The 16,531-nt window shown below is 36.8% G+C and overlaps 1 protein-coding gene and 1 non-coding gene across 2 annotated transcripts in view; one reads left to right on the forward strand and one right to left on the reverse strand.

The window, feature by feature from the left end:
* SCAMP1 (secretory carrier membrane protein 1) overlaps positions 1-16,531 on the forward strand; it is a 106,626-nt gene that overhangs the window by 55,831 nt on the left and 34,264 nt on the right. Inside the window, exons 4-6 of the mRNA XM_037143701.2 lie at positions 43-151; positions 2,320-2,448; positions 9,112-9,271. Of these exons, the coding sequence (XP_036999596.1) occupies positions 43-151; positions 2,320-2,448; positions 9,112-9,271 (398 nt within the window). The remainder of the gene's footprint in view (positions 1-42; positions 152-2,319; positions 2,449-9,111; positions 9,272-16,531) is intronic.
* LOC119048181 (small nucleolar RNA U13) lies at positions 9,446-9,549 on the reverse strand. Its single transcript, XR_005082285.2, has one exon. It is a non-coding gene; the product is annotated as a small nucleolar RNA U13 (small nucleolar RNA).

Here is a 16,531-nt window from a genome sequence, read left to right on the forward strand (position 1 = left end):
TTATACTTATGACAGCCTATTCACTTACATTTTTTTGTTTAGGAACATGCCTTGGCCCAAGCTGAACTTCTTAAGCGCCAGGAAGAACTAGAAAGAAAAGCAGCAGAATTAGATCGTCGGGAACGCGAAATGCAAAACCTCAGTCAACATGGTAGTATCCAAGATATTTGAAATAAAAGTAACCTTTAAACACTTTAAATCATGCCTGTACTGGCTCTAAGTGATTTGGTTTGTGAATAAAACTCTGCCCTGTTTTTCTATTCTAGCAAGGAGATCAGACACAATAAATTTTCTACTTGACTCTGTGTAGCTCTTTAATCTTGGCTGTTTTGCATAGTCTTTTGATAAATTAGAACAGTGTGAGCCTTATCACACAGAAAGTGAATTTGAATATGACAATTTTGGTTAATTCTAAGACCAGGAGCCTTTGATTATGCACTTGGGCTGTCTTTGTGGCTAATGAAACGTTATGCATACATGGGAGTGTGCCCTACATTTGACTCTTCTGGTTTAGTTAGCCTAGTTTCAAATTCTTTGTCCTTGTCCTCATAAGTATGTCGTATTTGTCAAGTCATGTAGTGACTCTAGAAAGCTTAGGGTATTTTGATGGTGCCAAAGAAAGAAGGAAATGCTTAATTATAAGCCATGAAATCTATTCAGGCTGTGATAACCACAGACCTCTTCAGCGGAGTGTTTTAGGGAAAGCTATCAGTCTCTGGGTACGAAGGGATAAGAGAGATGGACAAATCATTGTGAGTGTGTCTGGGATAGCGATGGGATGACAAGGCAAGGAAAACAGTAACAAATGATCTGCTTCTTATTGTGAATGTGTAAATCCAGGGGTTCCCAAGGATACAGTTATCCTGGGCCTTTTTCTTGTTTGCAGCATTGGAGACAGCATCTCTAAAAGGAGAAACTAAATGTGTAATTGAAATCAGTGTTTCTGAAGTACCTGTAACTAAAATCTATCCTTATTTCCTTAGTGTTGACTAATGCAAGTTATTTCTATGATAGAGATTTTAGTAAAAGTTGTAATGAAGAGTGGGAAATTGTTAGATTTCTAGTGTACTATATGTTTAACCCTCAGTACAGTTCTGTGAAGGGTGGTTGTAATTCTCATTTTTCAGATGTAGAAACAAAGTCTTCAGGAGGTTAGGTTGCCCAAGGCCTCTTAGTCAGTACCTGGCTTGACATCTCTTGTTTTAGAACCTTTTCCTTTAATTCCATGCTTGGCTTCTTCTCAAATAGTATGTGACTCGTGTGAGAAATGTATGAACTACCTGAAACTTGGAAAGATTATAAACAGTGGAGACATGCTGGGAAGAATCAGAAATAGATCGTGCTTTTTTCTGCTATGAAAATTTTCCTGGTGTATAAAATGTATGTAGAATCTCATTTTAAAAGTTGTAGGGTTATAATATCTAAAATGAGAAAATGGCCTTTAGTTGTTAATTTTGCTATTTGTAATGTTTGACTTCTTGCTTTAATTTTAGTTTGATATTTCCACCACTGGTTCCCTATTTTCAACCTAATTTCTTTATATAGATACATTTTTTCTCTCACAGTTTGAATTTTTTTCTCTAGGTTTTTGAAGGTGTTTTAACTACTTACCTTCAAAATTTTCATGACTGTTTCTTGTTTTCTCATACTTTTTCAATTTTCTTATGTGTCTTTTGGGTATTATTTTTTTGAGACTTCGGGATTTCTGAATTTATTACTTTGGTGTTGTTTAATCTCGTGTTTCTTCATGAAGTTAATGGTAGAAAACTCGAAAGATTCACAAGCTGTGTCTTCCCTCTCCGCATGGGTTAGGAATTACATTTAAAGATTTAAGACACTGAGGAAGAAATTGTAGAAGTTTAAAAACTGAATGGCCTACATGGAGAGCCAGACTCTTGGAACTTGAAAATAAATTTGTGTTTAGGGCAGAGTCACAAGAAATAACTTGGATTAGTCAACACTAAGGAAATAGGATAGATTTTAGTTATAGCTATTTCAGAAACATTGATTTCAATTAATTTTCGGAGTGAATATATGTGTCCTTATGTTCTTTTTTCTTTTCTTGTTTCAACTGTACCTAAATGGTTCCTGATAAATATTATATGATGCTGGAAAATTATTTTACCATCTAATGTTTTCTAAAGTGATTCTGGGGAAATTTTTAAAGATACAAAGATTGGCTTTCAAAGTTGTCTAAGAATGTAGATACATTGTTATATTTGTAAAACAATAGCTAATGTTCTTTATTATGAAAACAAAAATAAGAATAGTTCATATTTATTTGTCCTAATATAAGAAACTTTTTAAACATTTTTTCAGGCAGAAAAAATAATTGGCCACCTCTTCCTAGCAATTTTCCTGTCGGACCTTGTTTCTATCAGGACTTTTCTGTAGACATTCCTGTAGAATTCCAGAAGACAGTCAAGATTATGTACTACTTGTGGATGTGTGAGTACAGACTAAATTATTTATTCAACAAAGTTTATATTTCATTGCCAAAAGCCATGTTTTTTTGCAACTCGTATATTAAGAATAGTGTTATTAATTGGGTTTTTCCTATAGATCTTTTAATCTTCAGAGTGAAATACATATTTGGGTACTTCAAAATTGTGCTGTATGCGACAATCTAAGTCCTTAGCTGAGGGAAACCTGTATAGTGGGGCCTGGCATTCTTTTGAGGAAAAGACTTCTCTGTCATATAGGTAGAATTTTGCAACAATCAATTTTCCTTGAAAAATTTTATCTGGGCAATATTTTCTGTGAAAAAATTATGCATACTATTTTTATGCAAATGAAAGTTATTAAAAATTCTATTATGCACTATGACTTTTTGCATGAAACGAATGCAAAATAGAATGCAAAAAGGGGCATAAACTGTTGTAATATTATGAACTGATTTTTCTTATAGCTTTGAGTATTATTTACACTTCATTTTCAAGTGAGGATGAATACTTTGATTATTTTTTTATATTTTATTTATTTATTTTTAGAGAGGGGGAAGGGAAGGAGAAAGCATGGGAAACATCATTGTGTGGTTGCCTCTCATGTGTCCCCTACTGGGGACCTGGCCTGCAACCCAGGCATGTGCCCTGACTGGGAATCAAACCAGTGACCCTTTGCTTCACAGGCCTGTGCTCAATCCACTGAGCTACACCAGCCAAGGCAGTACTTTGATTATTGAAAGTAGTTAATATAGAGTGTTTTATTGAACAGGACATTCGGATATATATTTCAGATTACAGTACATTCCTTTGAGTATAATTACAACTCATGGAATACTAAAAGTAAAATGGCAAGCTATTAATAATTTACTGTATGTAAACTCAGAATTCCCATTTACTCTGTTTCATTTTCTTTTTCTTTTCTTCTTTTTAAAGATATTTTATCACTGTGAAATCTGTTTTGGTGGGGATCAAGAACTGGTACTTCTAATATTTTTTTAATCTTCACCTGAGGATATGCTAATTGATTTTAGAAGGGAGAGGCAGAGAGAGAGAGAAAAAAAGAGAGAATGAGAAACATTAATTAGTTGCCTCCCCCCAGGTAGGGACGGAACCCACAACTTGGCTGGAAATTGAACCTGCTGCCTATTGGCGCATGAGACAGTACTCCAGCCAATTGAGCCACACTGGCTAGGGCTTCATTTTATTATTATTCCAAACATTTAATATCATTTAGTATCATTTTGTCAGTAGGAGAGGTAGCTGTCACAACTTCTCACCTACACAACCTCTGGCTTAAAGGATAATTCATAGAGTGCATCCTTGATGGGGGAAATTTGTGTGTGTTTCCTATATGATTCGGTAGCCTTTTTTTCCCCCTCCAAATTTATGAAGTAATTTCCTCAAAATCTTTTAGGAGCATTGTTCACATATGCAAAGTTGCTCTGAAATGTGAGAAGTGATTCCTCATGATAATATATCAATCCTTATTTTTAGTTTATTTTTGAGATTTTTGTTGTTGATGTAACATCTTTTCCTGAATCCCCAGTGTCAGTGTCAGGTATTGTTAACATTGAAGGTTTTGATTTCATGTGTATTCATGCAAACCAACTCATGTTTTATTTAATCAATATAATCATATAATATATACAAATATATAAAATAATTATTTTTAATGGGCAGAAATTGGCCTAGCAATTTAGATAAGTTCTTTGGCTTAGTGAAAAACATATTTTGCTGGTGGGAATGGTGGTTGGGAGAAAATTCAATAAGGAATTTAGTAAATAGATTCTAGCCAAGATGGAGAGGTATAGGTAGAAATGTTTCACCTCCTTGCAAAGCCAAAAGATGGATAATAACCAATTAAAAAAAATAAACAAACGACCAGAACTGCCAGAAAATCAAACTGCATGGAACTCCAACAATCAAGATATTAAAGAAACATTCATCCAGACTGGTAGGGGGATGGAGATGGGCAACCAGGCAGAGAGGACCTGGGGGCAAGGCGGTAAACTGAGGCAAGGTGGGGCTGGTGGACTGTGTGGTTGAGGCAGGGCTGGCTGACTGGGAAACTAAATACCCCAAATCTCTAGCTGTAAAGTCCTGTGGGTGTTGTGGCAAAAGAAGTTCCCAGTCTCACAGGAAAGTTCTCTGAAAATGGAGCTAGAATGGGGCAAGTGGTATTGTTCCCTCTCTGAACCCTCTCCCAAAGACAGCACCACAACACAGCCTAGTGGGTTGCCCTGGCCTGGCAAATACCTAAGACTCTGCCCCATTACAACCTAACAGGTACTCTGAGACAAATAAATATGGTCCAAATGAAAGAACAGATGAAAACTTCAAAAATACAACTAAGCAACAAGGAGAAAGACAACCTATCTGATGCAGAGTTCAAAACACTGGTAATCAGGATGCTCACAGAACTGATTGAGCTTGGTTGCAAAATGAAGGAAGAAATGAAGGGTATGCAAAATGAAATAAAGCAAATATACAGGGAAAAAACAATGAAGGGAAGGAAACTGGGGCTCAAATTGATGATTTGCAACAAAAGGAAGACATGAACATCCAATCAGAACAGAATGAAGAAACAAGAATTCAAAAATATGAGTGGCTTAGGAACTTCTGGGACAACTTTAAGTGCTCCAACATCTGAATCATAGGGCTGCCAGAAGGAGAAGAATATGAACAAGTAGTTGGAAACTTATTTGAACAAATAATGAAGGACAACTTCCCCGATCTGGCAAAGGAAATAGACATCCAGGAAGCCCAGAGAGTCCCAAAGAAATTGGACCCAAGGAGGAACAAACCCAGGCACATCATCATTAAGTTACCCAAGATTAAAGATAAAGAGAGAATCTTAAAAGCAGCAAGAGGAAAGGAGAGAGTTATCTGCAAAAGAGTTCCCATAAGAAGATCAGCCGATTTCTCAAAAGAAACCTTGCAGTCAAGAAGGGGCTGGAAAGAAGTCCTGAAAGGCAAGGACCTACATCCAAGATTACTCTATTCAGCAAAGCTATCATTTAGAATGGAAAGGCAGAGTGCTTCCCAGATAAGGTCAAGTTAAAGGAGTTCATCATTACCAAGCCCTTATTTATGAAATGTTAAAGGAATTTAGCTAAGAAGTAGAAGAAGATAAAAAACCGTGAACAGTAAAATGACAACAAACTCATTACTATCAACAACTGAACCTTCAAAAGAAAAAAAATTAACAACTAGAACAAGAATAGAATCAGAGAAATGGAGATCACGTGGACAGTTATCGGTGGGGATGGGGAGGGGGAAAATGGGAGGGGAAGTTCCAGGGAATAAGAAATATAATTAGTAGGCATAAAATAGACAGGGGGAGCTTAAAAACAGAATGGGAAATAGAGAAGCTAAAGAACTTATATGTACAACCCATGGACATGAACTAAGTAGGGGGGGTGGAATGCTGGAGGTTGGGGGTGCAGGGCGAAGGGGAGGGGAGAAAAAAATTGGGACTATTGTAATAGCATAATAAAATATACTTAAAGAGCAACAACAACAAAGAGTTTTAGTACAGGTTTAATGGAGAAGACAATTTTAAATGAGTGATTAACTTTACTAATGCTGATTGTTTCAAAATAGATGTTTTGTCTTAGAAATGTATAACTTTCTGAGGTTCCTAGAAATGATATAGTCAGCTATAGTATTTCCTAATCTTGTTCAGTTGGCAGATCTGTTAACTGTGTTCATAGAGGGCTCAAGATTCCAGTTAAGGTTCTGATTTGAAGAAGAATTATGTGGAACAAAGTAAGATCTAACATCCGAAGTACCAGTTTAGTATTGCCTCTAAATTTCATAGAATAGAAACTCTTTGAGTAAGTTATTTTCAAGAAGTGTCAACCTTTTACTGACTTTGGAATTGACTAGTGCTTTTACACTGTAATTATAATTATAATGAGAGATTAAATTTATTGAGGATTTACTTTGTATAAAGCACAGTGCTGATCACATTTATATACATTGTTACTAAATCGTAATCAGGCTGTGAAGCAGGCACTGTGTTGTCTAGTTTTACAGATAGGGAAACTAAAGCATAGAGAAAATGAGTAACTTGTCCAGGATTATATAGGACGTAAGGCTGGAGTTGGATAGTTTGACTCCAGAGACCAGAGTCTAAATTTACATGTTATACCACCTACAGAGTACCAAAATGAAGGAATAATTGACATCTTAAACCCAAATGCGATGCAAATATGCTTTCAAAGGTACCTTGCTTGAAGCACTGAGAAATATCACTGTGAAGTGAATCTCAGCTTCTTTGCATGTACCCTTGATTTAAAAGAAACAAGAGAAAGAATAAATACAGGCCAGCTACAGTAAATACCATTTAATGAAGAAGATAATATATTATAAAGCTGTTTATGTTAGGTGTCTGTATTATAATGCAGAGCTAATCAAGTAGAATATTGTTATGATAGTTGCAGATTTAAGTCCACTAACACCAGATTTGAGTACTTAATAAAGCAAATTGAAATTTTATATGATGAATCATTGAACTTGCAAATCATATAAATGGCCTAAATATTTTGTTAGTGTTCTACCTACACTTAGAATGCAACAAGTGGATTGAAATTGAATTGAAATTAGCAACACAGAATCATGCATTTCATGTTACCTTGCCTTTCTGTGTGTGTGTGTATTTATTTATTTTTTATCTCTGTAAGTGGACCAGTTGTTTAGTAAGTAGGCCTAAACGTTTTACTCTTCATTTGAGTGCAGATAAATGATTTTTTAATTGTAGCTGTTTGCTCCTATGAAAACATTTACAAAAAACTTTTAATAGATTATGCACACTTAAATTGCTATTTGTTAAAAAAAAACTAAACCTGGAACAATTTTTGTGAACTTTCAAGTACTCATACCCATATATTGTCTTTCTTAAGCAGATTAGTAGATAAACTTGTAAAAATTGTTTCTCTCTGCCCTGGCCAGTGTGGCTCAGTTGATTGGAGCCTCATCTTGTGGACTGAAAGGTTGCATGTTTGATTCCTGGTCAGGGTACATGCCTGGGTTGTGGGTTCAGTCCCCAGTTGGGGTGCATGCAAGAGGCAAATGACTAATGTTTCTCTCCTCTCTCTCTAAACATGTCCTCAGGTGAAGAAAAAATAAGTAAAGATAAAAATTATTTTTCTGAAAGTTGATACTTGAGTTAGAATGTTCTGAACATTTAATACTTTTTTAGGCTGTTAGATGCCAATGTTACAGAATAATAATTTTCTGTCTCTCAGTCTTTTGAATTCTGTTTTTAAGTCCTTGACAGAACTACTTTTGAGGCAGAAGATTTTGATTATATTTGTTAGTAAGCTACATTTCATGAGAGTTAGAAATCTTAATGGGAACAAAATAATTAATAAGAGCCATTCTTGTGTAATAGGATGAAACGGAATTTAAGGCTGCAAGAGTTGCTTTTCTGTAGATGAAAAATTAAAACACAGAGAGATTGATTAGCTCCATAGAACCTAGATTTTTTTCTCTGGAGCTTTTTCTCTTACTCTACAGATTGTGTATTTATCTAGTTGTCAGTTTAGAGCAAATTAGATGAGGCATCCTTGAATGTCTGTTTTTGTCCTGTTTCCTTAATTATTAACTTTATTTGGTTAATAATTGAAAGATTTTAAAGTTTATGTCTGTTGAAATTGTTTTACTATTTAGATTCACTAGGCTTTTCATTTGTTTTTAATTCAAGTAGTTTCTTGATATATTTTTATTGTGTTGATAATTTACATTAAAAATTACTTGAACTTTTCATTTTCTTTTCTACAATAAATTCAGCCAGTGAATACATTTTTGAAAGTGCTAAAGTTATTAATTATAATGCATAAATTTGGTTCTTTAGGATTATAGTGTAGTCAGTCATATGTTACTTAGATTTTTTATTTTTGGTCTGGCAGGGGAAATAATTATTAACCACATAAGAAGAGTTTGCCAAGATCTATTTGTGTTAACTAAAGAAAGGTCTGCCCCCTGAGTTGAAATGCGTCATAGTGTAGTTTTTTCTTCTTTAATAAGTTTAATCCTCCACCAAAACATAGTTTGTACTCCAGGACTTTGGGAAAAATGGGCAACTCAATGAAGATGAATTAATAATTCTTACAGATTGACAGATTGACTATATACTGTATTCTTTTTAGTCCAATGAGTCTAAGTTTATTGCTGAAAAATGTCATGATGAGATTGCACAGGGCACTTCTCTCCTGTGTATAATGTGCTCATGGAGAGGTCTGTAGCCCCATCCTATACAAATATAGTTCTGAGTGTAGGATCTTTTCCCTCCTAAGTCCTCGTTCTTTTCCTGGCAGGCACTGCTTTCTTTTTGGGCATTGGATCAAGAGAATATTCTATGTTTCCTTCTCAGGAAAGAGGCCTTTCAGGTAGTGCTTCTGTGGTTTAGCTGTGTAATTGCCCTTTAGGAAAGGGCCCAAAGAATTTTTGCCAAACAGTGCATGTATTAGGACTACTTTTTCTCTGATTACTGTTTTCAAATCAAACGTGTAAGAAGTGGAAATGTTTTGAAAAATACTAAATGAACACATATGGTAGAGTACATTTACTCTTGGGAAGTATTTTTTTATTTATAATTTTTGTTGAATGAACTCATAAATTGAATGTAAACATTTCTTTTTTTGTTTGTGTTTTGATTCCACAGTCCACGCTGTAACACTGTTTCTGAATATCTTTGGATGCTTGGCTTGGATTTGTGTTGATTCTACAAGAGGAGTTGATTTTGGATTGAGTATCCTGTGGTTCTTGCTTTTTACTCCTTGTTCATTTGTCTGTTGGTACAGACCACTTTACGGAGCTTTCAGGTAAAATGTGTGTATTTTAAGATATGCTCTTTAAAATCTTTGAAGTAAATAATTTGTGGTACACCTTAAAAGGAACATTGACAAATTTCCATTAAAATTTTTTTTAGTATGGTATAAATCTTCATAAAAGTCTGTATAGCACATGCCTGTGTATTCATTGGGTTTTTTCCTTCATGTCAGACAGGTATTATGGCAGTGTTGTGCCAAGGTTTAAGGGAGGCACATCTCACATGACAGTATGAATGCCCAGTCATTACACTTACAAAGTATAGAAGGATCTCATTAGGTTTTTTTTGTTTGTTTGTTTAAATTTTTTTTATTGATTATGCTGTTACAGTTGTTCTATTCCCCCTTTATTCCCCTCCACCCTACCCCTCATCCCCACCATTACCGCCCCTTTAGTTTATGACCATGTGTCTCAAGTCCTTTAGATTCTATATTTCCCATGCTATTCTTGCCCCCCCCATCTATTTTCTATCTACTGTCTATGCTACTTATTTTCTGTACCTTCTCCCCCCTTCTCCTCCTCCCACTCCCCTGTTGCTAACCCTCCTTGAGATCTTCATTTCTATGTCTCCACTCCTGATCTAGCTGTCCTTTTAGTTTGCTTTCATTTTAGGTGTGGTTGTTAATAACTGTGAGTTTGTTGTCCTTTCACTGTTCATGTTTCTTTAACTTCTTTTTCTTAGATAAGTCCCTTTAACATTTCATATGATAAGGGCTTGGTGATGATGAACTCCTTGAATTTGATCTTATCTGAGAAGCACTTTATCTGTCCTTCCATTTTAAATGAAAGAGTTGCTGGATAGAGCAATCTTGGATGTAGGTCTTTAGATTTCATGACTTGGAATACCTCTTTCCAGCCCCTTCTTGCCTGTAAGGTCTCTTTTGAGAAATCTGCTGACAGTCTGATGGGGACTCCTTTATAGGTGACTGTCCCCTTAGCTCTTGCTGCTTCTAGGATTCTCTCCTTCATTTTAATTTTGGCTAATGTAATTATGATGTGCCTTGGTGTGTTCCTTCTTGGGTCCAACTTCTTTGGGACTCTCTGAGCTTCCTGGATTTCCTGGAAGTCTATTTCCTTTGCCAGATTGGGGAAATTCTCCTTTATTATTTGTTCAAATAAGTTTTCCACTGGTGGCTGTGCCTTTCCCCCTTCTGGTACCCCTATAATTCGGATGTTGGAGCGTTTAAAGATGTCCTGGAGGTTCCTAAGACTTTCCTCATTTCTTTGAATTCTTGCTTCTTGACTCTTCTCTGTTTGGCCATTATTTGCTTTCTTCTGGTCCACTCCATTGATTTGAGTCCCAGTTTCCTTTTCATTGCTATTGATTTCCTGTGTAATTCCATTCATTTCAATTAGTTTCGCCTTCATATGTATATCTAATTTGTGGCTATAATCAACCAGTTCTGTGAGGATCCTGATCACCAGTGTTTTAAACTGTGCGTCTGAGAGTTTTGCTATTTCTTCGTCACTTAGATTTACAGACTCTGGGGCTTTGAGATCTTCTTGAGCCATTTTTGGTCTATTCGCGCCTGTTAAGTATGAGGAGCGGAGCCTTGGACTCCCAGGTCGCTGGGTTGTGACTCTGTATGTGGGGGCGTGGTCAGAGCGGGGAAATGGTGGTGCCCTCTGCTGTTTCGTGCCACTGGGTGAGGAGCAGAGCCTCTGGTGGTTCACTGGGGCAGGGCCACTTAGGTCGCTGGGTTATGATGATGTATGTGGAGATGGGGTTAGAGCGGGGAAATGGCGGCGCCCTCCGCTACCACTGGCCGAGGGGGTCCCAGTCCAATTGTCCACTCCCTCGCTTGTCTATCCACGCATGAATGCGCGACCACAGTCAGACCGCAGCCCTTCTCCCTCGCTGTTCCCTTCTCCCTCGCTGTTTCCCCGCGGTCACTCGCTGAGTTGGCCCACCAGGTCCAACCCTGTGCCTGGATTCCGCGCGCCTGCGTCCGTCTGACCGAGTTTTTCTGTGCTTCTGTGCAACCGCGCTCTGCCAGCTGCTGGTTTCGCCCCTCTTACCGGTCAGGCTGAAGAATTTGTTGTTATCAGACTTCCGAAAAGTTCAATTTTCTCTGTTCTGGCTGTGTTTTCTGTTGCTATTATTTTGTTGTCTCTAAACTTGGTTGTGTGAGGAAGCACGGCGTCTTCACCTATGCCTCCATCTTGGCAGAAATCCCTCCTCCTTTCTTTCTGCTGCATAGAACTCACTGTGTAAATGTACCATAGTTTTTGGATCCATTCATTTACCGATGGGCACCTAGGTTGCTTCTAGCACTTGGTTATTGTAAATTGTGCTGCTATGAACATTGGAGTGCGTAGGTTCTTTTGGATTGGTGTTTCAGGGTTCTTAGGATATAATCCTAGCAGTGGCATTGCTGGGTCAAAAGGCAGTTCCATTTTTAGTTTTCTGAGAAAATTCCATACTGTTTTCCATAGTGGTTGTACCAGTCTGCAATCCCACCAACAGTTAACTAGGTTCCCCTTTCCTTCACAACCTCTCCAACATTTGTTGTTTGTTGCTTTGTTTATGATGGCCATTCAGACCGGTGTAAAGTGGTATCTCATTGTGGTTTTATTTTGCATCTCTCTGATAGCTAGTGATATTGAGCATCTTTTCATGTGTCTCTGGATATTCTGTATGTCCTCCTTGGAGAAGTGTCTGTTCAAGTCCTTTGCCTATTTTTTAATTGGGTTAGTTGTCTTCTCAGAGTGCAGTCATGTGAGTTGTTTGTATATTTTGGAGAGACAACCCTTGTCTGAGGTATCATTGGCAAATATTTTTTGCCAAACAGTTGGTTATCTTTTTATTTTAATACTGTTTTCTTTAGCTGTATAGAAGCTTTTAATTTTGATGAGATCCCATTTGTTAATTCTTTCCTTTACGTCCCTTGCTCTAGGAGACATATCAGTAAACATGTTGCTGTGTGAAATATCTGAGATTTTCCTGCCAATGTTCTCCTCTAGGACTTTAATGGTGTCACAGCTTATATTTAAATCTTTTATCCACCTTGAATTTATTTTGGTGTATGGTGTAATTTGGTACTCAAGTTCCATTTTTTTGCATGTAGCTGTCCAGTTCTCCCACCATCATTTGTTGAATAGGCTATTTTTACTCCATTTTATGTTGCTGCTCCCTTTGTTGAATATTAATTGACTGTAGAGACTTGGGTTTATTTCTGGGGTCTTTGTTCTGTTCCATTGGCCCATGTGCCTGTTTTTATGCTAATACCAGGCTGTCTTGATTACAGTGTACAGTTTGGTATCACTTTGTACATTTTGTAATACACTTTGATATCAGCTATTGTGATCTCTCCTACTTTGCTCTTCTTTCTCAAAACTGAAACAGCTATTTGGGATTGTTTATGGTTCCATATACATTTTTGAAGTGTTTGTTCTAGGTCTGTGAAATACGCCATTGGTACTTTAATAGGTATTGCATTGAATCTGTAAATTGCTTTAGGCAGTATGAACATTTTGATGATGTTAATTCTTCCAATCCATGGAACACAATATATGTTTCCATTTGTTTGTGTCTTTCTTGATTTCTTTCTTTAGTGTTATGTAGTTTTCTGCATACAGGTCTTTTACCTCCTTGGTTAGGTTTATTTCCTAGGTATTTTATTTTTCTTTTTGCTATATTGAATAGGATTTTTTCTTGATTTCTGCTTCTGCTATTTCATTGTTGGTATACAAAAATGCCTTTGATTTCTGGATATTAACTTTGTATCCCACTGTTTTGCCAAATTCATTTATTAGGTTGAGCAGTTTTTGGGTGGAGTCTATAGGATTTTCCATGTCCACTATGATGTCATCTGCAAACAATAACAGTTTTGTTTCCTCCTTTCCAATTTGGATGCCTTTTATTTCCTTTTCTTGTCTGATCACTGTGGCTATAAATTCCAATACTATATTGAATAGAAGTGGTGACAGTGGACAACCATGTCTTGTTCCTGATCTTAGTGGAAAAGCTTTTAGTTTTTGCCCATTGAGTATGATGTTGGCTGTAGGTCTCTCATATATGGCCTTTCTTATGTTGAGGAATGCTCCCTCTATTCCCACTTTGCTGAGTGTTTTTTTTATCATAAATGGGTGTTATACCTTATCAATAGCTTTTTCCACATCTGTTGATATAATCATGTGATTTTTGTCTTTGGTTTTGCTTAAGTGATGTATTACATTTACTGATTTGTGAATATTGAACCATCCTTGCATCCCTGGGATGAATCCCACTTGGTCATGGTAAATGATCTTTTTAATTATTGTTGGATGTGGTTATCCAATATTTTGTTGAGGATTTTAGTGTCTATGTTCATCAACGATATTGGCCTGAAGTTTTCTTTCTTTGTAGTGTCTTTATCTGGTTTTGGGACTAGGATGATGCTGGCTTCATAAAAGGAGTTTGGGAGTCTTCCATCATTTTGGATTTTTTGGAATAGTCTGTGAAGGATAGGGATTAGCTCTTCCTTAAATGCTTTGTATAATTCTCCTGTGAAACCATCTGGTCCGGGGCTTTTGTGTGTTGGGAGTTTTTTTATTACTGCTTCAGGTTCATCTGCTGTTATTGGTCTGCTCAGGCTTTCTACTTCTTCTTCATTCAATTTTGGAAGACTATATCTAGAAATTTGTTCATTTCACCTAGGTTTTCAAATTTCTTAGCATATAGTTCTTCGTAGTAATTTCTTACAATCCTTTGTATTTCTGTGGTCTGTATTTCTAGGGCGTCAGTTCTAATCTCTTTCATTTCTGATTGTGTTTATTTGGATCCTCTTTTTTTCTTGACAAGCCTGCTTAAAGGCTTTTTGATTTTGTTCATGGTTTTTAAAAAACCAGCTCCTGGATTCATTGATCTTTAGAATTGTGCTTTTAGTCTCTGTGTCCTTTAGTTCTGCTCTAATCTTGGTTATTTCCTTCCTTCTACTTGCTCTGGGCTGTCTTTGTTGTTGTTCCTCGAGTTCTTGTAGGCATAGGATTAGGTCGTTTGTTTGAAATGCTTCTGTCTTTTGTAGGTAAGCCTGTATTGCTATGAACTTCCCTCTCAGGACTGCCTTCGCTGTGTCCCATAAGTTTTGGATTGTTGTCAGTTCATTTTCGTTTGTTTCTAGAAACTTTTTTATTTCTTCCCTAATTTCATTCTTGCCCCATTTATTGTTTAATAGCATGCTATTCAGTGTCTATGATTTTGAGTGTTTTGGGCTTTTTCCCTTGAGGTTGGTTTCTAGTTTCAGTCCCTTGTGGTCAGAGAAAATGCTTGGTATGATTTCGATTTTCTTGAATTTGTTGAGGCTTGTTTTGTGTCCTATCGTGTGGTCTGTCTTTGAAAGTGTTCCATGTACATTTGAAAAGAATGTGTATTTAGCTTCTTGGGGATGAAGAGCTCTATATATGTCAGTTAAGTCCATTTCATCTAGGGCGTTGTTCAGTTCCACAATATCTTTGTTGATGTTTTATTTGGAATATCCATTTTTGACAGTGGGGTATTAAAATTCCCTACTATAATTGTGTTGCTGTCAATATCTTTCTTGAAATCCTCTAAGATTGTTTTTATGTATTTGGGTTCTCCTACATTGGGTTCATATATATTTGCAATGTTTATGTCTTCTTGATGGATTCTTCCCTTGAGTATTATGAAGTGACCTTTTGGGTCTCTCTTTATGGCCCTTTTTTTGAAGTTATTTTGTGTGATCTGAGTATTACTACCCCAGTTTTTTTTCTTGTCCATTTGCTTGGGAAATTTTTTTTCTAGCCCTTCACTCTTAGTCTGTGTAGATCTTTTGTCCTGATGTGTGTCTCTTGCAGGCAGCATATGTGTGGGTCATGCTTTCTTATCCATTCAGCTATTCTGTGTCTTTTGATTGGAGCATTTAATTCATTTACATTTAAGTTATTATTGATAGATACTTATTCATTGCCATTTTTTTACATGTGTTCCCCTCTCTCTCTTTTCCTTCCTTTTCTTAGAGCAGTCCCTTTAGCATGTCTTGCAAAGCTGGTTTGGTGGAGGTCTATTCTTATAGACTTCTTTTGTCTTGGAAAGTCTTTATTTGGCCTTTTTTATTATAAGAGCTTTTTTTTTTTAAGATTTTATTTATTTATTTTTAGAGGGGAAGGGAAGGAGAGGAGAGAAATATCAATGTATGGTTGCCTCTCATGAGTCCCCTGCTGGGAACTGGCCTGCAACCAAGGCATGTGCCCTGACTGGGAATCAAACCACCATCATGTAGTTTGCAGGCCCGCGCTCAGTCCACTGAGCTACACCAGCCAGGGCTTGGCCTTCTATCTTGATTGAGAGCCTTGCTGGATAAAGTAGCCTTGGTTGCCTCTTATTACTCAGAATATTTCTTGCCATTCTCTTCTTGCTTGGAGGGTTTCCATTGAGAAGTCAGCAGCTAACTAACCTTATTGGGGCTCCCTTGTATGTTACTTCCTGTTTCTCCCTTGTTGCCTTTAAGATTCTCTCTTTGTCTTGGAATTTTTCCATTTTAATAATGATGTGTCTTGAAGTGGGCCTCTTTTGGTTCCTCTTGATTGGGACTCTCTATGTTTCCTGGATTTGTGTGACTTTTTCTCTCATCAAATTAGGGAAGTTTTCCGTCATTACTTTTTCAAATAGGTTTTCTATCCCTGCTCCTCTTCTTTTCCTTCTGGTATTCCTATTATACAGATATTATTACGTTTCATATTTCTCTTAATCCCTCTTCATTCTTTCTGAGCCTCTTTTCCTTTTCTTGCTTTTTCTGGGTGTTTTTATCTACTTTGTTCTCCAACTCACTGATCCAGTCTTCTGTTTTATTGATCCTGCTTTTGATTCCTTCCACTGTGTTCTTCAGTTAAGAAATTATATTCTTCATTTCCCTTTGGCCCTTGTTGATAGTTTCTATTTTCTTTTTCATGGTGATAATAGTTTGCAGTGAGTTCATCGTAGTTTCCCTGTAGTTTCTGGTAGCTCATTGTGAGCTCTTTGAACTTCCTGATAACCAGTGCTTTGAATTCAGTATCTGATAGCTGACTTGCCTATATTTCATCTAACATTCTTTCTGAGGCTTCCTCCTTTCCTTTCATTTGGGGATTGTTTCTTTGTCTTCCCATTGTTTGTGAGACTCTTCTTGTTAGCTTCAGGTTCTTAAATTGATTTTGTCTGGCTCCCTGGGTTTATGGTGTGAACTTCTGTGGTGGAATAAATACCTGTAAGATTCAGCGGTGTAGTCTCCTTGATCTCCCAAGCTCACTGGACTTGGGCTGTCCTTTAAGTTGGC

Source organism: Artibeus jamaicensis, unplaced genomic scaffold (assembly GCF_021234435.1).
Source record: "Artibeus jamaicensis isolate MK-2021 breed Jamaican fruit bat unplaced genomic scaffold, CSHL_Jam_final contig_373, whole genome shotgun sequence".
Taxonomy (NCBI): domain Eukaryota; kingdom Metazoa; phylum Chordata; class Mammalia; order Chiroptera; family Phyllostomidae; genus Artibeus; species Artibeus jamaicensis.